The 24357-nt window shown below is 48.3% G+C and overlaps 1 protein-coding gene across 1 annotated transcript; it reads left to right on the top strand.

Annotated features, from left to right (window-relative positions):
- Positions 1-6797: 6797 nt before the first annotated feature.
- On the top strand, positions 6798-21765 carry Ahcy (adenosylhomocysteinase). The gene is made up of 10 exons (XM_021192570.2): positions 6798-6903; positions 12613-12803; positions 14241-14316; positions 15897-16046; positions 16653-16765; positions 17213-17420; positions 17498-17585; positions 17666-17783; positions 19223-19417; positions 20950-21765. The coding sequence occupies exons 1-10, from the start codon at positions 6876-6878 to the stop codon at positions 21079-21081; spliced, it is 1299 nt and encodes a 432-aa protein (XP_021048229.1). The 5' UTR covers positions 6798-6875; the 3' UTR covers positions 21082-21765.
- The last annotated feature ends 2592 nt before the right edge of the window (positions 21766-24357 follow it).

Here is a 24357-nt window from a genome sequence, read left to right as displayed (position 1 = left end):
TTTTTTTTTTTGTTTTTGTTTTTCGAGACAGGGTTTCTCTGTGTAGTCCTGGCTGTCCTGGAACTCACTCTGTGGACCAGGCTGGCCTCAAACTCAGAAATCCGCCTGCCTCTGCCTCCCGAGTACAGGGATTAAAGGCGTGCGCCACCACACCCGGCCTCTTCCCTCCCATTCTTTCTTCTCCCCACTCATTCTCTCTTCTCCCCTCCCCCTTCCCTCCCTTCTCCTCTCCTTCCCTCCTCATTCCCCTCTTTGTCTCCCTCTCTGCTCCAGAAAAAGACTTGGATCAGGGAATTCCTAACTCTAGGAACAACCAAGACCACGAGCTGAAGCCGAGAGGCTGGAGCAGCAGTCAGGACCTGTCGTTTCACAAACACTGTCAGAAGCTGAACTGGACATCGAGGATAGAACATCTGGCAAAGCTAGACACATTTCTGACTTTTCTACTAATGGGACAAATCATTGGACAAGTTTGGTATAGTGAAAGTTTATTTACCCTGTACACGCCATTATATCTACACCCATTTTACAGATAGACAGGCTGAAGCTCAGAGAGGAAAGTTGTTTCCCAGTGGCTGAGTTTGTAGGGATATGAAAGGGCAGCGACGTGTGGCTGACTCTGTAAAGGCAGCTCCGGGAACCCTTGCCACTCACCTAGAGCAGTCTGGAAAGAGGAAGGCTGGGGTAGGGTGGAGAATCCTATTTCAAGGACTGGAAGATGTCTACATTGCCAGTAGAGACCTCAAGGCAGACCCAAAGAACATTTACACACAGAGGGGGCCTGAAGAGAGGGTCAGGGGAGGAGGGGATGGAGGTACCTGGACAGGGATAGAACACTGTTGGGAGGGGTCATCTCAGACCGGCAGAGTCCAGTCCCATCTCCTGAAGTAGGCGTACTCAACACTTGGACCTCATTTCTCTGTTTTGTCACCAATGAATCGACAGTGAGAAGCTGGGTCATGGGAAGGCAAGTGAGGATGCTTCGGAATGGACAGCCTAGAACACTCCTCAGCCAATAGCCAGGCTCCTGCTAGCCCCACCCCTGGCACAGGGACCTTAATGTGCAAAAGCACAAAGCAATGGAGGAGCAAAGGGCAAGCGGGGGGGGGGGGTAGAGCCCAGCGCCTGACAGGCATCACTGGAGCTTGGCCATTTGTCACTGTGCTTCTCACTGGAGCCTATGTCCCACCTCCCTGGCATTGCTAGCAATCTCTGTCTCTCTCTCTCTGTCTCTCTGTGTCTCTGTCTCTCTGTCTCTCTGCCTCTCTGTCTCTCTCTGTCTCTCTGTCTCTCTCTGTCTCTCTGTCTCTCTCTGTCTCTCTGGCTCTCTCTGTCTCTCTGTCTCTCTGTCTCTCTGCCTCTCTGTCTCTCTCTGTCTCTCTGTCTCTCTCTGTCTCTCTCTCTCTCATTTTTGAAAGATATCATTGCAGATGGTTGTGAGCCACCATGTAGTTTCTGGGAATTGAACTCAGGACCTCTGGAAGAGCAGTCAGTGCTCTTAACCGCTGAGCCATCTCTCCAGCCCGTTAGCAGTCTCTTGTAGCCAGCCTGGTAATATGTGTATATATAGGAAAAGCCCTGTCTGTCTGTTTCTTCTCCTCCCCTCCTCACAATCAAGAGACTATCACATAGCCCAGGCTGCCTCAAGTTTGTTATATACCTAAGGATGACCTTGAACTCCTGATCCTCCTACCTCCACCTGTCAAGTGCTGGGATTCCAGGTGTGTGACACCAGGCCCGGCTGTTCCCTTTTCTTTTAAACAAACAGCATCATAGGACCTATTGTTCTACACTCATGTATTGATGTTAATAAACTGGCTGTCTCTGTAAGATGGCTACCAAGCCTAATGCTCTGAGCTCAAACCCTAGGACCCACACTGTGGGAGGAGAGATTCATTGCCACAAATTGTTGTGTCACATGCACACACAATAAACTTAAGAAAACACAGCCATTTTGCTATTCTTCTCTGGGAATCATACCATTACGTAACAAGCCTTCTACTGAAGGGCGTGCAGACCTTTTTTTGTTAGCCTTTGACTTTTAACGTCACCACTCACACATGTGTACGTCTTTGGTGTCCTACAAGTGTGGGGTCAAAGGGTGAGTTTGCTATCTTGTCAGCAGTTACCTGAGTGTAGTTTATGAAAGTTTCCAAATGCTATGTCCTGGAGGGGGGGCTGTTTCCTCAAAACCTTGCCAATAGTGTTCAGTCATACTTAAAAACATATGTATCTAAGTAAACTTAAAAAAAGAAAAGAAAATATTACCTTTCTTCAAACACAGGCAAAGCAGCAAAGGGCTTTCCACTCTCATCTGGCACCAATGAGATGCCCCAACCCCTCAGAGTTTTCTCCTTGTTCCCTTTCCATTATGAAAAGATAAAAGAGCCAATCACGAAGAGATCACAGCCGTCCTAAACAGGTACATGCACGGGAACAGACTTGTAAAATACATGAAGCAAAGGCTGATGGGTTGGAAAGGACAAATTGAAGATTTCAATAGCCTTTCATCATTTGGAAGAATGACTAAGCAGAGACTCAGCAAGGGTGTAGAATTCAGCATTGACCTCAGCCAGCAGCATGTGATTGATGCCTAGCTGATTTACTAAACAGCAACAGACTATACATTCCTTTGTTTCAGGTGCTTGAAGATGCCCACAAAGATTGACCACATCCTGGGGGCTGTCTTCCTTTGTTTCTTGTTATGATACAAAAAGTCCTTACCAAGGAAACTTAAGGCTACCTTTTAACTCATTATTCACAGTACAGTTTCCCTCACAGAGAGAAACTCAAGGCAGCAGGAGCTTATACTAGCTGGCCACATCATGTCCACAATGAGAAAAGCCCAATGGATGCATGCATGCATGCATGCTGACATTCAGCTCCCTATCTCCATCTTAGAGAGGTCCAGGGTCTCCTGCCGGGAGTGACTGCTATACTGGTCAACTAAAATGGGTCTCCCCACATCAACACCAACACAAGCAGGCCCAGAGAACCATCTCCGAACTGGTTTTCACGTTTTCAGGTTAAAAGTCGACACTAACCATCACATGAGTCAAACCCCAAATCTCTTACAAATTAAAAAGAATTAAAGTTATACAGAATGTATTCTCTAACGACAATGGAATCAAGCTAGGAATTAATGACAAAACAGTAACAGGAAAATGTCTAACCTTTCAAAACTACACTGATAAATATTTAGAATGTAGTCAGGGATTACGCTAGTTTAATAGAGTGGTGGTGGTAGATTCTTCTCCATGATCCACGACGTCCCTAGCCTTGGGCAGTTAGCTAGGTTTCTAGTAGCAGGCAGGGTTTCCCACTTACTGAGTGGGCTGTAAATCCAATTTGAGAGCTGTTGCTTACTGCCAAGGTATTTGTGCCACTGCTGCACCTTAAGGAGCATTGTTCTGCTATCCTGGTCTTTGTTCTGGTTCAAAGGAGGACCCAGGTTTGATTTCCTGGTGGATTTGCATCAGGTGCATCACAATCACCTGGAATTCCAAGGGTCCTGATCCTCTTTGGCCTCCAAAGGCACCTGTACACAGGTGGTACATATAACTCACACGGGCACATGCATAATATTAATACAAATATAAGTATTTTAAAAGAGTTAATAGGAGTTCTGTATAGTCTCTTTTACAAAACAGAAGAAGAGGAAATATGTCTGTGTTAGTCAACTTTCTATAACTATAACAAAATACTTCAGGCAATCAACTTAATAGGAGAAAGGGTTGTGGCCCAAGCCTGTAATCTCAGTACTTGAGAAGCTGAGGCAGGAGGATTTCAAGTTGGAGGTGGGAAAGGGTTACAAAATGAGTTCAAGGCCAGTCTGGACTACACAGTGACAGGAAAGGTAGGGAACAGAAGAGAGAAAAGAAAGGAAGAGGACAGAGAAGAGAGAAACAGTGGCAAGAGTGATGGTGTGTGCGTATGTGTGTTTATATGTGTGCACATTGTGTGTGCATTCTTGTGTCTATATGCATGCATGCATCCGTGTGTGTTTGTCTGTGTGTGTGAGTATGTGTAAGTGAGAGATTGGTCAATTTTGGTTCATTGTTTTGTAATCGGAACGCTGGAGTTTGTGATAGCTGTCACAATAGAGGCCAATGAGCCCAGTGGGGATTGAATCTTTAGGTCGTGTTCTATTCATACAGTCACCGTCTGAGATTACAACGGTTAACAAGGATGGGTGGGGAGTGGGAAAGAGGACAGAGGGGCAGAGGCAGAGTGCCCTAGTTTGCTTTCTGTGGCCAAGATAAACACCAAGCCCGAAGGCAACCTGAGGAGGAAAGAGTGTGTTTCAGCTTACACTTCCAGATGTGCATCCCTGCAGGAAGTCAGGGCAGGGGAGCTGGAAGCAGGGGCTGAAGCAAAAGCCGTGGGCAGCTGCTGCTTACACTCCTCAGAGCAAGCACTCAGGGTGGCACCACTCACTATGGCCTGGGCCTCTCATGTCCATCATTAAGAAAGAAAATGCCTTCACAGGCCTGCCTACAGGCAACATGAATGGAGGTATTGTCTCAATTCAGGTTCCTCTTTCCAGATGATTCTAGCCTGTGTCAAATTGACAAAACCAAAACCAACCAACCAACCAAACAAACAAAAAAACCCTGACCAGGACAGCCTGATATGCGATACTTTCCTATGAAGTACCGTCCAGGAAGGCTCGAGAGACTTCTAATATAACACAGGTTGTTGCCACTGTTATTGGTTGTCCACCAGAATTAGACACTTCTTAGTTTCTGTTCTATTGCTATGAAGAGGTACCATAACCAAAGCAACTCTTACAAAAGAAAGATTAAAAAAAAAACATCATTTCCTTCCTTCCTTCCTTCCTTCCTTCCTTCCTTCCTTCCTTCCTTCATCTTTCCTTCCATCCTTCCAACCACAATTTCCCTCCCTCCTTCCCTCCCAGTCCCTTCCCACCTCTCACTGCATTTACTCCTCTATTTCTTAAAAGAAAGCCGTTGACTGTGGGCTTGCTTAAAGTTTCATAGGATTGGTCTATTATCATAGTGGTGGGGATATTTCCGGAGCATGATGCACTCACGGTGCTGGGGCAGAAGCTGAGAGTTACATCCTGATCTATAGGCTGAAACAGACAGATAGACAGACAAAAGATAGAGAGAGAGGAGGGAGTTCATACTTGTCACTGTGAGCCTAGTCAAAGACGCATAGCTGGGGGAATTGTAGGTCCTCAGGAGGAATCCACTACTGTTGAGCTAAATGTTGTCTCCTAAATATTTGTTTATCGTCACAGAGTGGCACAGTCCTCAGTTTTGGTCAGAAAAATCTCTCTTCACAGCAAATGACAGGTAATGCAAACGACCATGGCTGGTCGAGGTGCCAAGTATGACTGTCTCGGATCATATCACGCCCTTTCAAAGCTCAGGGGAACACTATAGAAGAAGGAGCAGAAAGCATGTAAGAACTGGATAGAGGGGAGGAGGGTGACGGACCCACACGGCATGGCCATTGCGATCAGAACTCACAACTGCAGCTATCTGCCCAGGACCTGCACAAGACTGGGTCCCCAACAACATTCAGTCATGGGTGGGAGAGGAGCCCCGGGGATGTTGCTAAAATTCCCTCCTAGGAGACAGAAGCAAAATCTACTCCTCCTCCCAAATAAACTGAGGTACATGATTCTGCGGAAGAATTCTGGGGGAACCAATGAGGTCAGAGAGTTTGCTGACGAAGCACACACAGGTCAGGGGGTACTTAACAGGGAGGGGTATGAATGATGCTTTTCCCCAAAGACCACACCTGGAAGGCCACACCTCATCCGGCAGGGCCTCTCCAGTAGTTGTGTAGCTGGAGCCTGCTTTCTTGGCTATATACTCTAGTCCTTCTCTGAGGCCATGTTCAATTTAGGCAGAATTGCATATAACAGGTAGTAGGGGGAACTGGAGAGATGGCTCAATGGTTAAGAGCACTGACTGCTCTTCCAAAGGTCCTGAGTTCAAATCCCAGCAACCACATTGTGGCTCACAACCATCCGTAAGGAGATCTGACTCCCTCTTCTGTCTTCTAAAGACAGCTACAGCGTACTTACATATAATAAATAAATAAATCTTTAAAAAACAAACAAACAGGGGCTGGTGAGATGACTCAGTGGGTAAGAGCACCTGACTGCTCTTCCGAAGGTCCGGAGTTCAAATCCCAGCAACCACATGGTGGCTCATAACCATCCGTAACAAGATCTGACTCCCTCTTCTGGAGTGTCTGAAGACAGCTACAGTGTACTTACATATAATAAATAAATAAATCTTTAAAAAAACCAACCAACCAAACAAACAAACAGGTAGTAGGGTGCAGCTAGACACCTGTCCTGGAACTAATTAGCGATAGATAGAGCAGACTGGCCTCGAACTTATGACAATCCTCCTGGCTCTGTCTCCAGAGCAGGGGATTTACAGACACTGTCTTCAGTGTGGGGATTTACAGGAATGTACCACTAGACCCAGCTCTTTACTTTTATCTTGCCCGAGTTTTACACCTGAAGCAGTTAAGGCTCAGGTTAGTAAATTGGCTAGAGCCTGAGAGTTCTGCCTTGTTTTGACCTCTGATTCACTGGCTGGACGGATAGGAGAAGAACCGCCTCTCTCCACGCTCCCTCCTAGTCGGGTGCCAGGGGTCCAAAGGCCACAGTGCACAAAATTTATGATTTTTGAGGCAGAGATCGGCCTTGCTCCCGCTCCTCCGCTCAACGCCTCGAGCTAGGCTCCGCCCCCAAGTTTCAGCCCCCAGCAGGTTCATGAATATTCAAATAAGAAGATATTTAAAGACGCCGGCGCCCGGCGTAGGTCCCTGCCCCGCGCCGCCCGGCCCCCTTCACTGAGTTCATCACTCCTAGCGGAAGCGCCGCCAGCATGTCTGATAAACTGCCCTACAAAGTCGGTGAGTCCCAAGGGTTCAGTCCTCCGTGGATACTCGGCTCCCGTCCTGGGTTTGTTGTCAGTACCGACCTGCGTCTTGTTTAGGTGGCGGCTTTGGGGCGCCCCAGGACCCCTAGAATCGCTGGCCTGGCCGCGCAGGTGCCTGGGGACTGGAGTCCACACGCCGTCGAGAGCCAGGCGTGAGAAGCTGCCGCGGACTACAAGTCCCGGCGTGCCCCGCGGTAGGCGCCCTGAGCGGCAGCGCGGGCTGCGATCCTTGGTCAGGCAGCGTGCTTCTGTCGGAGAGACTGGCCCTTGGGAAGCGGCCCTAGAGGCCCAGGCCCGGCCCTGGCGTTTGGCGGCTTGGGTGGCCCCTAGAAAGGGCCCACCGTCTTCTGGGCCTTGAGCAGGACCGGAGAGAACATCAGTGTTCCAAGTGCTAATGAGGAGAGGCCTGGAAACGGCTAGTCCCGGTGCAACGGGAACTTAGGGTCCCATCTGCTCAATCTGTGGGATATCTATTGGATGTCTAGAAAATGTGGAGTGGTTAGAAATTGCTGTTCGTTTTGTCCCGATTATAGAACGCTGTCTGAGTAAACACACCTTCACTTGAGCGTTTTCAGTGGGATGGGCACTGCCTTATGGTATTATTCTAGACTAACCCGTCTTCTTGTAGCTCTCCATGGAAGGAACGGTTTTACGTTTACAATGAAAATCCAGAGGTATAAAGGTTACCTTCCCAGAATCTTGTAACAGGAAAGCAGTTGGTTAGAGTTTGGACCCAGGACATCATGCATGACCTCTAAGCACATCCCTTTCACTGATGTCTGTATACAAGGCAATACACTTAAAACGACCCTAATGGAATTTCAACACAATCCAATTCAGACTGTGCCTAGTGACACAAGCTTGTAATCCCAGCCCAGCTATCACTACTGAGGCCAAGGAATCAACGATCAGCCAATTTCAGAGGTCAGCCCAGGCACACAGTGAATTCCAGACCAACCTGGACAAAATGGGGAGACCCCATCAAAACAAACCTACAAACCAAACAAACAGAAACACAAAGCAATTCAGGCTGGCTAGCTTCTAAAATAATTTCAATACTCTCTTAATTTGGAGAGGGTCCCCAACGGGAGATGGATGCTGTCCCATTACACAAGAACCTAGGGAAGTGACTTTGCAAATTCGTATTATTAAGATAGTTCATCAGCCAACAGAGTAGTTTATTGTCTCCATTGGATAGATGCTGAGACTGAAGCCCAGAGAGGTTTAAGTCAGTGTTGTCTTGGTGGAAGAGCTAGAATGGAGGCTTGCCATACTGTGGAGGGAGGGGTTGGGCGACCACGGATGGTATGGATGAAGATAAGACTGGGTTCTTGCCTGTGTAAGGGTGGAGGGTATGCTGTATGCTAGACCTTACTCGTTTGGCATCTCCTGTCATCCTTGGGCTCAGGTTCAGGTTGAGTCTCCTTATTTTGAAGAAGTGGGTTTAGAAGGGGTTGCACATTCCGTTTGGCTTTTATTCTCTTTGATAGGTGCTCCTGTGATTTCTGCAACCCTCTGGTTCTCTGGGCACTAAAAGCTTCCAAGTTTGGTACACTTGCTTCTCTTGCCCCTTTGGAATGGAAGTCCCATGGAAAACTCTGGGACTGGCACAGTAGCCCCAAGGACATTGAAAAAAAAAATCCTTTTTAGCTAGCGGGACAGGTGATAGTAGCTAGGGTAGAATTTAAACAGGATAACAACAACAAAAACCACACAAAAAAACTCCAAACAACGCTTTGTCCTCACCACTCGTCCAACCTTTTACTGGCTAGAGCTGCTGGGAGGTGGACTGGGCATCCCGTCCTTCCTTTTACTTTCATGTTCATTGGTGTTTTGCTTGGTTGGGGGAGGGGGTGTCAGATCCCCTGAAACTGGAGTTATGGGCAGTTGTCAGTTACCGTGTGGGTGCTAGGATTTGAACCCAGGCCCTCTAGAAGAGCAGCCAGAGAGCACTTAACCATCAAGCCATCTTTCCAGGCCCCTCCTTCCTTTTTTCCCTTTATTTCACTCATTCTTTCTTTTTTTTTTCTTTCTCCTTGCCTCGTACCATCTCTTCATGAATCTTTGCTCATTTCCTTTTTAGCAGCTGGTATGGTCAGTAAACATTTTCTAACTCCTCTGTGCCAGGGCCCCCATTCTCATCTCTCCTCACAGGTCACTGATCTTCTTGCTACCATTTTGTTTTCCTGCCTTTTGAGCCTCAGCTGGTCTTGAATTCGATCTTCCTTTAGCCTCCACAACACTGTTTATTGGCACATGTTGCTACAGTTGGCCAATAGAATCTTTTCTAAAGAGAAATCTGGTCATAGAATAACACCACCTTTGAACCTCTGTAGGTGACCTACCTCACTGAGAGTAAAGTCCTGATTTATTTTAAAGCCCCTGTTTGAGTCAGTCCACCGAGTTTTTAGGGTTTTTTTTCTTTCTCATTTTTGTTGTATGTGGGTGTTTTGCCTGCGTGTATGTCTGTGCACCACGTGCATTTGATGCCCACAGGGGCCAGAGGAAAGTGTTGGTTCTCTGGAACTGGAGTTATAGACGGTCGGGAGTCTCCAAGAGCTGCTAGGAATTGAACCCCGGATCAGCCAGCCCTCTTCACCCTTAAGCCATCTGTCTAGCCCCTCAATTTTCAGATGTGTTTGAGCATATACTGGACCTGGTACTTGGCATGAACCTTCCAGATTAACTAGCTGTGTGAAATTCCTACGATGGGGAAGAGATCCGTGTGTCTGAGCAGCTAGTGAGGAGAATAAAGTGGAGATAGAAACAGTTGGTAGACAGGAGTGGGACCTGAAGCCCAGGTAAGGGTTAGGATTTTAAATTTTTTAAAAGTTTCCCACTGACCAGGCGTGGTGGCACACGCCTTTAATCCCAGAACTCGGGAGGCAGAGGCAGGCGGATTTCTGAGTTCGAGTCCAGCCTGGTCTACAAAGTGAGTTCCAGGACAGCCAGGGCTATACAGAGAAACCCTGTCTCAAGAAAAAAAAAAGTTTCCCACTGGACTATCACCAGGAACATGCGCTGTGAAAACAAAGGGGACCACGAAGCTGCTTTGTTGGTCCAGTTGAAAAGTAGTGCTTTAGACGAGAGTGAGATGTTCAGTCAAAACCGTGCTGATGGAGGTGGGGATATGATGACCCACATCTTTAACCTCATTACTCGGGAGGCAGTGGGAGGCAGTTATCTGTTGAGTTTGCAGCCAGCTTGATCTACATAGTGAGTTTCAGGACAACCGGAGCTATATAATAGGCCCCGTCTCAAAAAAAACAAAAAACATGCTGACAGAGGCAAAAATGGGAACAAGAAATTTGACAAGGTTTTGGCTGGAGTGGTTGATTGAATGGTGGTTTCATTTCCTAAAATGGGAAGATTGAGGGGGTTAGGCCTAGGAGTCTGGAGAGCGCCTACTTGAGGGATAGTAATTGGACATAAGTCTAGAGGTGCTGAGTCAGCAGTTGGATTGTGAGTCTCAAATTCCTGGGAGAAGTTTGCACTGGCCGTAAATATGTGGGCGTTATCAGCACAGGGAAGGTATTCACAATCATACGGCTAAATGCTGGGCATTGGAGAAGAGCTACTATGGATCCCTGAGGGTTCCTAGAGTTTGCCAGATGAAGAGCAGCCAGGAAGGTAGGAGGGAAAGCGCAAGAGAGAATCGGATGCCAAGGAAGGAAAGCATTTCAGAAATGAGGGAGTCCTAAGTGGGGCCCCCGCTCCTGTGATTACTTCAGCAGCCTGGTTACCTAGGGGATCAATGCTGAGGTAAGGTCTGAAGGGGTGAGATCATGGTGGGGAACCAGGGACAGCTCCTTCTGCAACAGACAAGAATGTCTAGTTAGCCACAGAGTTTGTGAATGGAAAGTGAATGATTCTGAACACTTAGTGATTTGTGATAGTGTTATCAAGGGAACATTGACAGGGAGAGATGTTTAGGGAGAGGAAAAGGGAAGCGAATTTGCTGGGGAAACGTGGTAGGATTGCTGGGATGTGCCAGTGTACCTCAGGGTCCCCATTCATAGTAAGCAAGGTGTCTTCCTGTGGCGGTTTCTCCTACCTGGTTCAGTGGCTTAGGTACAGTGGAGGGCTGGCTCTAACTTGGTGGGAGCTTTGTGGGGTTTTGTGGTTGGTTGTTTTTGAGACTAGGTCTCTGTGAAGCTTAGGACAGCCTCAAAATCACGGCAGTCTTTGTAACTCAGCTTCCCTGTGCTGGGGTTACGGGCATGAAGCCACTCACCTTAGCTTTAAGTGGGAGCTTTGCCTAGCCAGGTCTCAGTCTAAGAGGGCCGCGGATGGACAGTGAAAGGGGAATGATAAGGAACACTAGAAATTGACAAAAATCAATGGTTTACAGATTCTGAGCTGCCTGCTTCTTCTTGGAGTTGGGAATCTATAGGGAGAAGGGACACAGCCAGAGGTGGTTATTTAAAATCCAGATTTCTGAAGGAGCTGTCACTGTTGATGTCCTGGGGTAGCGGTGTGTGCGCGGATGTGATGAAGGGGCTGTGTTTGTGTAACAGGAGTGAACCCTTCCATAGGGGTGGAGTGGTGACCTTGGGAGCTGTTTGTAGTGCTGGAGGTTGAACTTAGGGCCTTGGACATACCCTAGCAGTGCTCCTTTGAGATTATTTAATGCAATTTAGGAAACAGAATAATGTATTATTGTTGTTACTGTATTATTATTATTATTTTTTGAGACAGGGCCTCATGTAGCCCAGGTTGGCCTTGAACTTGCTGTGAAGTCAAGGGTTCCCTTCCTCTTGCCTCCATCTCCCAAGTACTGGAATTACAGCAATGTTCTCCCACTCTTGGCCCATTATCTGTTAAATTATTAAACTATAGCAGCCCCCTCTCTGTTCACCCTCTGTTTCTTAGGGTGATTGGGAAGATCTAAGGTCCCCTAAAGATAATAATCATGGCACTGGGGGGATGGCTCAGTTGGTAAGTTTGCCTGTCTTTGTAAGCGTGAGAGCCTGACTTCAGAGCCTCAGCACCCGTAAGCCAGCCCCTTACAATCTCAGTGCTAATGAGGCAGAGGCAGGTGGGTCCACCTAGCAAACAGTGGGCTTCAGGTACAATGGGAGACCCTGTCTCAACAAGCAAGATGGAGAAGCTGAGAAAGACACTTCATAGTAACCTTTAGCCTTTATATACATGCTCATACGTAAAAAGAGAGGCTGTTGTCCTTTTATAAAATAATACACCTGCTGGATTTGACTTTTCTGGGGAAGCGACCTAGAGGTTTGTTGCTGGAACTTCTAGCCCTAATAAGCCCCTATAAAAGACACATAGTTTAAATATATTAATTATAAACCATATGCCCAGACTGGTTAGATCTGGTACTATTCTTATTCCCCAGCTATAAGACCCCTGTTACTTCTAGTTTCCCCCAGCCATTTGGTTCTGGTCCATTGTAGCTTCCTCCATCCTCTCTCCTTCTTCCCCTCCCTGCCACCCACCCCCTCTCAAGCATCCTGCCCCACATTGACAGGTGGAAAGGACTGACCATGTGATATTCATAGTTCTAGAGTCGATTTTCCAAGGGGCACTTCTCTTTGTTGTGAGTGACAGTTCACCCAGCCTGAAGGCTATAGGATTACACTTGAATTGGTCCTTATAAGGTAATGGTACTTCATGGTTAATGGGAGCAGGTTACTCGTGTAACTTACCCATTCTGTTCCCGCAGCCGACATCGGACTGGCCGCCTGGGGACGGAAGGCCCTGGACATAGCTGAGAATGAGATGCCAGGACTGATGCGCATGCGGGAGATGTACTCAGCCTCCAAGCCACTGAAGGGTGCTCGCATTGCCGGCTGCCTACACATGACCGTGGAGACCGCTGTTCTCATTGAGACTCTCGTGGCCCTGGGTGCTGAGGTGAGGCCCACAGCTCTCTGGCTCCTCCGAGTTGCTTCCCCTCTCTGACCTCAGCCATGAGTGAAGACTGCCGGTAGGAGACCTAGCTTGCATAGCCTTTTCTGGTCACCTTGGTTTTCTCTCCATTCCCCATTGCTGATGCTCCTAGTCTTTCATATATTTTCTCCAGTTGGGAAGATAGCTTCTTTCTGACTGCTCAGTACACCTCCCTGCCTGAGAGTGCTGGTAGAAGACCCCCACCCCCCACCCCAGTACTCCGTTTAGTCATCCCAGAACACTCCCATTGGCCTTCCTTGGGCCAAGTGCATTCTGGACAGTCGTGCTGCTAGAAAGGTGGAGTGCTTTGATTGGTTGAGCCTGAATCATGTATGTAAGATCTCAAGGAGAAGGGGGCCGGCTAGAGTAGGACAGTAGTTGAGGGCTTGTATTTGGGGCAGCGTCCCACTGTGTCCTCTAGGGCTCAGGTTAGGCTTGAGCTGTCTTCCTACCTCAGCCTCCCCACTACTGAGAGTAAGATGCTCATCCCCATCCCCACTGACCCTTTTCAGACTTGTTCTTATTTTATGTGTCTGGGTGTTTTGCCCACGTGTACATTCGTGTACCACTTGCTTCCGGTGTCTGAGCAGGCTAGAAGATGCCCTACAACTGGAGTTACAGATGGCTGTGAGCCACCATGTTGGGACTGGCAATTGAACCTGGATCCTGGATAAGCTCCTCTGGGTCCTGAAGAGTACTCTTCACTGACTCTCCAGCCACCATTGCTGCGTTTTTATTTTTAACATTCAGCTTGCTGGTGATCTGATCTCATAGCTTTAAATACTGCCTGTGTGGTGGTGATGCCTCACCCCATGTACAAGCCTGACCTGAGCCCACAGTCTTAGATGTCCAAGTATTGGTATAAGCCACTTGGAGATCAAGTGCACAGTCCAAGCACACCTAGTTTCCTGTTCTCCTTGTCCTGAGGTCTTTGCCACATCACCTCTCTCCTTGTTCACATAGCACTAGAGTATCACATATGTGCCTGGTTCCCACAGAGGCCAGAGAGGGTATCTGATCCCCTGGAATTGGAGTTTGGAGTTATAGGTATTTGTAAGCTACATTGTGGGTACTAGGAACTAAATCTGGGTCCTTTAGAAGAGCAGCAAGTGCTCTTAACTGCTGAGCCATCTGTCCAGTTGTGGTATGTGTGTGTGTGTGTGTGTGTGTGTGTGTTGAGTCAGAATCTCACTGTATAACTCAGGCTGGCCAGGAATTCCCCATATAGCTCAAGCTGGTCTTGAACTCTGATCTTCTTGACACTACATCCTGAGTCCTAGGATTATAGGTATACCACCATGCCTAGGTCAGTGATTTATTGTTTTTTGTTTTGTTTTGTTTTCTAAAACTCTAGGGCTTTCCTTTAGTGACCAACAGCCTTGTTTTCCCCGGCCCTTCTAGGTGCGGTGGTCCAGCTGCAACATCTTCTCTACTCAGGACCATGCAGCGGCTGCCATTGCCAAGGCTGGCATTCCAGGTGAGTGGGGTCACTGGGGTATGCGGGAGTGGATAAGGCTCTCTGCTTTTTTGTGTTTCCTCTACTGAATCCTGTAGTAATAAGCTTCCATATGGTAGAGAGAGGATGAGAGCAGCTTTGCCCTCCTACTTCGTCTCAATCCCATGGAAGATACTGACCCACAGAGCTGTGTCATGTCCGGGGAAAGGATCTTATGATTAGGAGCCACATGGTATAGAGGTAGGGGGTTCTTAGAGGAACCCTATGGGTAGTAAAGAACTGCCTAGGTGTAAGGCAGAATGAGAGTCTCGAAGGTGCACTGGCTGGTCCAGTAGTCTGGGATATGAGAGAGGACCAGGCTCAAGAGCAAAGTCTTTGTCTCAGACTGCTGCGGAATGTGCATGTCTTTCTGGCCTGCAAGCGGGGACTTGCTAGATTCAATGGTGATTAAACAAAATCTAAAAATCTTCATTAAGGTGCTGGAGAGAGATCTTTCAGCAGTTAAGAATACTGGCTGTTCTTCCAGAGGATCTGGGTTTGATTCCTTACACCCACGTAGCAGCTCACAACTATCTGTAACTCCAGACCTAGGAGACCTAATATCTTCTTCCAGCTTCCTCAGGCAACCAGGCAAAGACATGACATGCTTGGTGATGGTGGTAGGAATCCTAATGAGCTATAGGTAGAGGGCAGAGGGAAGGGGCTCTCTATAGCCTCACAGGACTGCGTGGCCGGCAGTAGCTCTCCCACCTTGGCTAGGCTTGGCAGCACTCGTTTGGAAAAGGCTTGACTTTCTACAGCGTGGAGACAGAGGCAGCTGGCTGATGGGCTGCTGTCCTGTGCAAACAGGTGATGCCTGGGATCCGCACACCTGTGTAGTGGCACGCGCTGTGAGGCGCACCCACCTGCCAGCACCCTGTTTCGGGTGCTGCTTGAGAGTGCTGGGCAGAGTCATGCACATCCTAGACCCTCTGGGAGGTTTCTGTGAGTGGTGCTGGCAGCGCCTCCTCAGGGTTTGCACGAGGGAACACGAGGATGGGGCACGAAACAGTTACAGAACCTGGCACAGCAGATGCTTCATCTATAGTCGCTTCTGCTGGGACACTGTGGCTAGACATCACCTGAAACTACCCACCACAGAGACTGCCAGGCCCTTCAGACCTTTCAGTGAGGAACAAATCCAGGGTCCTGCCTGATGGAACCCAGTGATGATGATGTCCCTTTCAGTGAAGTCCTGTTCTGTGTGGGCCAGTATCCTACTCCATTGAGCTCAGGCAGGAGGAGATACAAAAGGAAATAATTATTTCTAGACACCTACATGGTATGTGGCCTCTGTCTCACTTATACTATTGCAAGCTCCATTTATAGAAGAGGAAACTGATAAAGTGAATTTTTCAAGGTCGCCTAGCTGGAAAGTTCAGAACCAATCAGGGTTTGAGCTTAGATCTGTCTATCGTCAAGCTGTGCAGTTCCCACCATTGTGTGGGCACAGGGGCTGGACATTCCTAGGGATGGGAGCTAGGGAGGAGATGGTATTGGCTTTGTTGGTAGAGTTCTCTAGAACCTCCTTGCCCACTTCTCATGTGCCACTTACCCTGCAGTGTTTGCCTGGAAGGGCGAGACAGACGAGGAATACCTGTGGTGCATTGAGCAGACATTGCACTTCAAGGATGGACCCCTCAACATGATTCTGGATGATGGTGGTGACCTTACCAACCTCATCCACACCAAATACCCACAGCTTCTGTCAGGTGCGCAGGTGGGGTGGGTACTGGTAGCCTGAAGGTATCTTGCTTCTTCATAGACATGAGGCAATGGGCCTGGCTGAACTCCCAGATCCATAGGACTGGAGGACAAGAGGTTCCTGCAGGCACAGTGCCTTCCGACTTGTGATGTGAAGCCAGGCTAACTGAGGGTGGGGGCAGGGTTGGCTGAGTTCATAAGCCACAGCCAAAGTGGGGCAGCTAGGAATGGCTACAGAGAAACAGTGTTGTTGACTGTGACAGGGAAGAGAGGGTGGACAGACAAAGGCCCTGGGGTAGGAAAAGATTGATGCTGTAAAACCTTAGCATGACTTACTAGTAAATGAAGGAAGCCTTCTCTTGAGAATATTGTAGGATATGATAGGACAGCTGGGTGAAAATGGTGTCAGGCACTAGGGCAGTGGTGAGGAGGTGTGGGGAGGTTGAGTCATTAGCCTGGTAGGACGTGGATAGAGGGCATCAGAGGGCACCTCCCTGGGTGACTGGGTGGAACTTACAGTCAGGTACAGAGATGGGAACAAGGGACGGGGACACTAGGAAGTGAAAAGGGCTGTGGGTAAAAATGTGTTCTCTGATGCTCTTCCTCTCGTTCAGGCATCCGAGGTATCTCTGAGGAGACCACGACAGGGGTCCACAACCTCTACAAGATGATGTCCAATGGGATACTGAAGGTGCCTGCCATCAATGTCAACGATTCTGTCACCAAGGTGAGCCCTGGGGTAGTATCCTCTCTGGCTGTTGGTGCTCAGTGAGCTCAGGAGAGAATCTCTGGAGAAAGGTGTCCGCAGGGTATGGCTTGGGACATGAAGCTCTTTGTCTGAGGGTGGTGAGCGCCTTGAAGGGAGAACTACCCAGTAGGTCACAGCTGCTTCAGGTATCTTGGCTTGATTATCAGGAGCTGTAATGTTAAGCAGATTCTTTGACCCAGCAACCTGTCCTAGGCATTGCTTCTCTAGAAAGGCTTCTGGACCAGCAGAGATAAAGTAGGGAGATAGTCTTGGAGCTGGTGAGGATGAGGGACATGTTGGGGTGTTGTCTAGTGGAGATTCTTAGGGAGTCAGCCCAAGCGGACAGGGGTCTCAGCCCAGCCTGTGGGGCGCCTGGTCTCAGGGCATTGCCTGTCCCCATTGTCCCCTTGCTCCCTCTCCTTTCAGAGCAAGTTTGACAACCTCTATGGCTGCCGGGAGTCCCTCATAGATGGCATCAAACGGGCCACAGATGTGATGATTGCGGGCAAGGTGGCGGTGGTGGCAGGCTATGGTGATGTGGGCAAGGGCTGTGCCCAGGCCCTGAGGGGTTTCGGGGCCCGAGTCATCATCACCGAGATCGACCCCATCAATGCACTGCAAGCTGCCATGGAGGGTATGAAAGGGTCAGGGTGACTGTGGGGCTCGAGGAGAGGGAGGCCACGTTTGATAACACATGCTTAACGCCTGCAGGCTATGAGGTAACCACCATGGACGAAGCCTGTAAGGAGGGCAACATCTTTGTCACCACCACAGGCTGTGTGGATATCATCCTTGGCCGGTAGGTGCCAGGTGGGAGGCCTAGGGAGCAAAGAGGACACGGCTCTTGGCCTCTGGTCTCATGGGTCTGGGCTCCCTCAGGCATTTTGAGCAGATGAAGGATGATGCCATTGTCTGTAACATTGGACACTTCGATGTGGAGATTGATGTGAAGTGGCTCAATGAGAATGCCGTGGAGAAGGTGAACATCAAGCCCCAGGTGAGAAGCCCCAGCCTCCCCCTGTGCTGGCAGAGCAGGGCTGAGGAGGAAGATCAGGCTCGTCAGTTGCCCACCACAGAAGCTGTTGCAGCCTAGAGAGTGGTGTGTACATTGGAGAAGCCTGGGTAGAGCTGGGTTTGAGGAATCAGAACTGAGGCTGAGGCTGCTGAAGTCCCCGAAGGTGTCAGCAGTTGTGTCACATGGTGACCTTGCTGTTTCAGAAAGCTCACTTGTGCTTGTGCGTGAAGATTGCAAACAGTGGCAGCCAAGGAGACAAGACTGGGGGAGCTGATAGCTGGGCAGGCATGCAGGCAGCCAAAGGGCAGGCATGTGGGCTGAACTGGCAGCAGGGTCAGGGTGGGGAAGGACCTGAAAGGGGCATTGCATTTCTGCCTATTCAAAGTAGGCCCATACTGAGAGGAGGGGCAGCTTTGCTGCAGAGAGACCTTTTAGGTATATGCAACTTTTTATTTAGGTTTTCTTTATTGTTGGTTTATTTATTTTATAAGAGTAATGTCTGATTATAAGAGTAATGTTCCTTAAACTTTTTTAAAGATTTATTTATGTAATACGTATGCATGTATGTACGCATAAACACACACTCTATCTGCATGTACACCCATGAGCTAGAAGAGGGCATCAAATCCCTGTATCGATGGTTGTTAAGGCACCATGTGGTTGCTGGGAATTGAACTCAGAACCTCTGAAAGAGCAGACAGTATTCTTAACCACCGAGTCATCTCCCCAGCCCTTGAGAAATGCTTTAAGTTAAGCTCTTTTCTGCCTTGTAGAGCTGGAGATTAAACCCAGTGTTTCCATAAGCTAGATAAGCACTCTGTTATCAAGTGAGGTATATCCCCAGCCCTGCATTCAACCTTCTATATACATGTACATATATGTGTGCTTATGTATGTAAGCACATGCATACTTGCATGTGAATGTAAGAGGACAACTGAGTTGATTCTCTCTACTATGTGGCTCTTGAGGATTGAACTTAGGCGGCAAGCAGCTTTACCTACTGAGCCATCTCCCCATCTTGCATTCAACTGTTTAATGGCAACTGAGAGCATGAGATCCGGCCTCAAACGGTCCAGGCTCCAACTGCAGCCACTTGTGAATGTGCAGCTCTGAACAGATGAGTCAGCCTTGTAAATGTCAGTCTGAAAAGGGGAAGATGAAGTTCTAAATGATTGTCAGAGTATGTGACAGTAATAGTACCACTAGCTGCTACCTCCTGAGTCCTACAGAATGCCGAGTGCTTTATAGGTCTGAGTTCATTAAGCTCTCACGACAGACTTATTAGGGCACTGGCAACTCTTAGTTGTGTGCTGGCTCTGAAGGGTGTTGGTTGGGGGCATTCCAGGTCATCTCGTGCAACATAGGAGGTGAACAAGGCAGGGTAGTGCCCACCACCTTACCATTGCCCTGGGCCCTTGCAGGTGGACCGCTACTGGCTAAAGAATGGGCGCCGCATCATCTTGCTGGCTGAAGGCCGGCTGGTCAACCTGGGTTGTGCCATGGGACACCCCAGCTTCGTGATGAGCAACTCCTTCACAAACCAAGTGATGGCACAGATTGAGCTGTGGACCCATCCAGATAAATACCCCGTAGGGGTTCACTTCCTGCCTAAGAAGGTAAGCTCTTGACTTTGCTGTAAGCCAGGACTTACGTGCTGGTTCCTCAGCTCCCTGTGCGGGCTTGCTAGAGTTTATAAAGATATGTCTGTCTGCCCTCTTAGTTGTCATCCAGAGTCCTCAGTGTTTCCTGGAGCACACACACCGTGGCATTGGCTGTGGAGTGTGACTCACCAGGTTTGGAGCTGTGTCTCCATTCCTCATCTGTAAAGTGAAGGAAGGCAAGAGTTCTCTCCTTAGCGATGTCGAGCCTCTCCCACATGTTTACAAGGATTGGCAGGAAGTTGGTAAAACAGGCTGAGTGGGAACGGAAAAGTTGGAGAATACATGTGCCAAGCAAAGGGGGTTTCTGCCACTCAGCTGTCACCAGCCTAGCACACAGCTCCAGTGGACAAGGCTGCTGAGCTCTCAAGAAAAGTCATGTGCTGAGGTCTTAATATGAAATAATTTAAAAATATATGCAACACATTGTAGTTTAAAAAAAAAAAAAAGAATAGGCCCCATTTGGTCTGTTTGGTGTTTAGACAGGATCTCATTATGGCCCTGACTAGCCTGGAACTTGGCAGGCTGGCCTTGACTCAGGTCTGTCTGCTTTTGCCTCCTGGGACCTGGGATTAAAGGCACAAGCCTCCATGTCAGTCTTGGGTTGGTTGTTGTTCATTTTTGTGGTGCTGGACGTGGAGCCCAGGTCCTCATACTGCTACACAAATATCCCTTAGCTGCGTCCCTAGTACTTAGCTGGGACAATGGGGCACGTTTCTGTAGGTTTATTAGGTACCTTGAACTAACAGTCTGAATGTCACTTATCTTTAGGACAGGTTCAAAAGGTGGGTATTTGTTATTTGTGCCCTACAAATGAGGAAAACGAGGTTTAGAGGCTATATGCTTTTGGGAGTTTTTGGAAACTCAGCTCTAACTGCCCAGGTGGTCACCGCTTCTGTAGCACACTGGTGCCGGTGCTGTGAGAGAGAAGGCGGGCATCCTGAGGAGACTGCCCAGGCAGAGGAGGCCTCCATTCCACTTCTGATGTGGACTCCAGCCTAGGTCACCTTGCATCTAGCTTGAACCCAACATCACTTTCTTTAGGCTCTTCCTCTGTTAATAGAGGCATTATCCTTTCCTTCCTCTTTCTTGGGGATGTCTGTGCAGCTCTGAGGAACAGTGGACATATAACAGCTTTGGAATGTAAAAGCACTCTGCCTGGACTGGGCTGTAGTCATTGTCCTGCCATTGTGAAGTGGGACTTGGTAGAGAGTGTCCCTGTTGATAATAAAATATGTCCTGTTCACTCCAGGAAGCATTGTGGTTAGTGCTTTAGTTAGAGGAGGTGAGGAGATCTAATTGGTGGTGCCCAGAGTGATCTGATGGGTCTGCCTGGCTCTTCTGATGGGAAGCACTGCAGCTGGCCATGAGAACGAGGTGTAATGAGGGTAGTGCCACTTGCCAGCACCCCGTCAGAGTAGTGTGTTGGCTAGATGCAGGTAAGGGGACTAGAGCATGACATTCACTCCTGGCTCTTCTGTTTCTCGCAGCTGGATGAGGCTGTGGCTGAAGCCCACCTGGGCAAGCTGAATGTGAAGCTGACCAAGCTGACTGAGAAGCAGGCCCAGTACCTGGGCATGCCCATCAACGGCCCCTTCAAGCCTGATCACTATCGCTACTGAGTGCTGGCACTGTCCTTCACCTTCCAGCTGCCATCCTTGTTCTGGGTCCTACCTCTTGTTCCCAAGAGCAAATGTCACCAACTTTGCAGTAGCCTGGACAGTGTTTCTCCCCCACACCTCTCCCCTTCCCCCCACTGGGGCTGGTCACTCTGTCTTTGACCTCTGCTGTATCCCTCATACTGTTCCAGGTGTGGCAGGGGACGGAGAGGTACCTGGGAGGCATCCACAGGGGACATGACCTCAGAAGTCTTGGAGGTCCTGAGGCTGGGGGTTGTTAGTGATGGTTACAAGCCCATGTACCTTATCATCCAGACCCTCACTGGTTTCTCAGCCCAGGACCCAAGAAGGAGCTCTACCAAAGGGTGGGGACCCCTGGAGTTTGAAGGCCCCGAGAGCTTGGCCTTTTACTGTTGGGCTGTCTCTTAAACCTCATGATGCTGAGTTGGTACTTTTTTTGGTCCCTATTTCACAAGGGTTAGGATAGATTAACCAAGAAAGGACAAGTGACCGAGACCGAAAGGGGCTGGAAAAACAATAGGAAAAGGCTTGTCACTTCTGTATAGTGGATGGTTCCTATCATAAGCCTGGGCCACAAACAGATTAATTTGTTTTATAATGTTTATACACTATTTAGAATGTTAACAAAGGAAGGTGGGTAAAATACAGTTTCTACTGCCTAAAGAATTTTGGCTCTATTAAAATTTAAGTGTGTGGCTGGCATATGTGCATGTGTGTGCAGATACTGTTCCTGGAATTCTGGAGGACACCAGGTGTCCTATCGCTCTCTTCCATATTCCTCTGAGACAGGGTCCCTCACTGGACTAGAGCTAGGCCGTTTGTGATCTTCCCAGTTCCCTCCCCAGGGCTGGGGTAGGGCATGGCCACGTGTAGCTTCTATGAGTGCAAATGGTCTTACCCACTGAACCATCTTTTCAGGGATCACATAATGTGAATCACACAAGAAAGTATGAGAAATTGAACTCTCTCTTATTTGCCCAAGTGATCAATTTACTGAACCTATTTGACCTTGAAAGCAAATAAAAACAAGCCCCGTACACAGGATGACTAGAAGCTGGTCTAAGTACCCTCTACTGAATGAAGAGACGGGCAGAAATGCTAGGGAATGCAAGGGCTAAATGTGGGTGGCAGAGATGTCCAGGTAAAGACAGGTTCTCATGGAGTTCTAGGACAGCCAGGGCTACACAGAGAAACCCTGCCTTAAACAGGAACAACTAAGGAGCAGGGTTTTAGGGTTTGTTTTTGAGACATGGTCTAAAGTGGCTCAGGCTGGCAACTGTATAGCCAGAATGACTCCATTTCTGATCTTCCTGCCAGTGTGAAGTGAATACAGGTGTGCGTGTAGGTCAGAGGATGTCCTTGTGAGGTCTGCTCTTGCTTTCTGACCTAGCAAAGGGCTCAGGCATGCACACAAGCCGGTCATCCCCACCCGCAGCTCCTCACTTGATTGAGCCTACTATTGCAGGCTCAGAGACTGAAAATGCTCATTCTGGGGCTACCTCCCTGCAGTATGTGTAACTGAAAGTTCGCAAACTATATGAGTATATGATGACTTTGCTGAAAATCATTTGTAAATATCGGTAAATTCAATATTGGACCCACTTCTCAAGTGATCACCATAAAAATGACAAAATAGACTAGACAGGTCTCACCAACAGTGTGACACTCATGATCCCTGCACTCGGAAGTGGGAGCAGGAGGGTCAGGGATTCGGGGTCAACCTTGAGTACCTGGGAAGTTGATAACAGCTTGAGCTATGGGAAACCATGTCTCCAATAAAAAAAAAAAAAAAACAGTAATGACGGATGGATAGGATCAAAATCTACTGAATAAAAGGTACAAGGTATTCAGAGAATGAGAAGCAATCATAATTCATGAGGAAAAAAAAAGATCTATTCCCATACTTCTCCCTCGTCTCTCTTTTTTCTTTTTCTCAAGCCAGAGTTTCTCTGTGTATCCCTGGCTGTCCTGGAACTCACTCTGTAGACCAGGCTGGCTTCAAACTCTAACTCTTTAAAGGTGTGCTACCACCACCCAGCTCTCAATACTATATACTGCACATTGATTGTAAGCAAGGTTTTAGGCCAACTATACTTTTGTTTTGAAATGGCTTTGCTATGTAGCACACACTGATCCTGAATTTGCAGAAATCTTGCCTCAATTTCTGGAGTGTTAGGATCATAGGGGTACTCAGTCATTACAGGGAACATTTTTAAAGATTTTACTCATTCTTCATGTGAACTTAATAGAGTCTTGAACTCTAAGGCACTGAGATAAACCATGCAGATGAGCTAGCTGTTGTACTAGTGTGGATTTTTTAAAAAGATTTATTATATCTAAGTACACTGTAGCTGTTTTCACACAACAGAAGAAGGCACCAGATCTCATTGCGGATGGTTGTGAACCACTGTGTGGTTGCTGGGATTTGAACTCAGGATCTTCAGAAGAGCAGTCAGTGCTCTTAACCACTGAGCCATCTCTCCAGCCCCCTCTAGGGTGGATTCTTAGAACCAATATCCAAGACCTATACCACCAGCTCAGGGTTAGGAGGGTGGGAACCAAGTAACTGGATCTCAGGCTCCTGAGAGCAAGACTCCAGCAGAAAGGGCTGTTTCAACTTACCGTGGCTTTACCGTGATGGATTTGAGTAGATGAAGATTCTGTAGACAGCAGCTATGCAAATCCCTCCAAAGGCTCCGCCAAGTGTGAGCACTTCCCCTCAAATCTCCCTGCATTTGGGGCAAGTACCTTCCCAGGTGTTGATCTGTGAGAGTCCTATGGTGGAGAGGACCTGTCCCCTGGGGGTTCTGGTTTCTGTTACCCTGGCTTTTCCTTTCTTTAGAGATACCTTGTTTTCAGAACCTTGTCTTTAAAAACAACAAAACCTTCACATCTGGTCTTAGGTGTAGCTCAGCTCTCAGGTGTGCACTATGAAGGATGATGTGTCTCTGCCCCTGTGGCTGGTGTTGAGGCTCCTTGTCAAATGTTTCATGAGGAGAACTGGCTGAGGGCCCTGCAGAATCTGGCCTGGCCTTGTGCTTTCCCTGTACCCCAACTGGGGAATTGGGAGGCAGTGATGTGGGGGTTAGGGAGAAGAACTAAGTCATGCTACTCAGCATTGTGACAGAAATACCTCAGGTTGTTGCTCAGAAGCTCGTTCTGTATCAAGTTTTGAGGGTAGGGGTGAGGTGGAGGAAGTTGTTTAGAGAGCAAGGAATTTAGAATACTGTGAGATCTGGACAATGCTTATCATATTTT

Source organism: Mus pahari, chromosome 3 (genome assembly GCF_900095145.1).
Source record: "Mus pahari chromosome 3, PAHARI_EIJ_v1.1, whole genome shotgun sequence".
Taxonomy (NCBI): Eukaryota; Metazoa; Chordata; class Mammalia; order Rodentia; family Muridae; genus Mus; species Mus pahari.
This window is presented reverse-complemented; position numbering and strand designations above follow the sequence as displayed.

What these genes read in the sequence shown, in the direction of transcription:
- Ahcy (XM_021192570.2), top strand. Translation starts at nt 6,876, where the DNA reads ATGTCTGATAAACTGCCCTACAAAGTCG. An exon ending in TCGTGGCCCTGGGTGCTGAG is followed by an intron (nt 12,804 to 14,240) that starts GTGAGGCCCACA and finishes CGGCCCTTCTAG; the next exon opens with GTGCGGTGGTCCAGCTGCAA. An exon ending in TCAACGATTCTGTCACCAAG is followed by an intron (nt 16,766 to 17,212) that starts GTGAGCCCTGGG and finishes CTCTCCTTTCAG; the next exon opens with AGCAAGTTTGACAACCTCTA.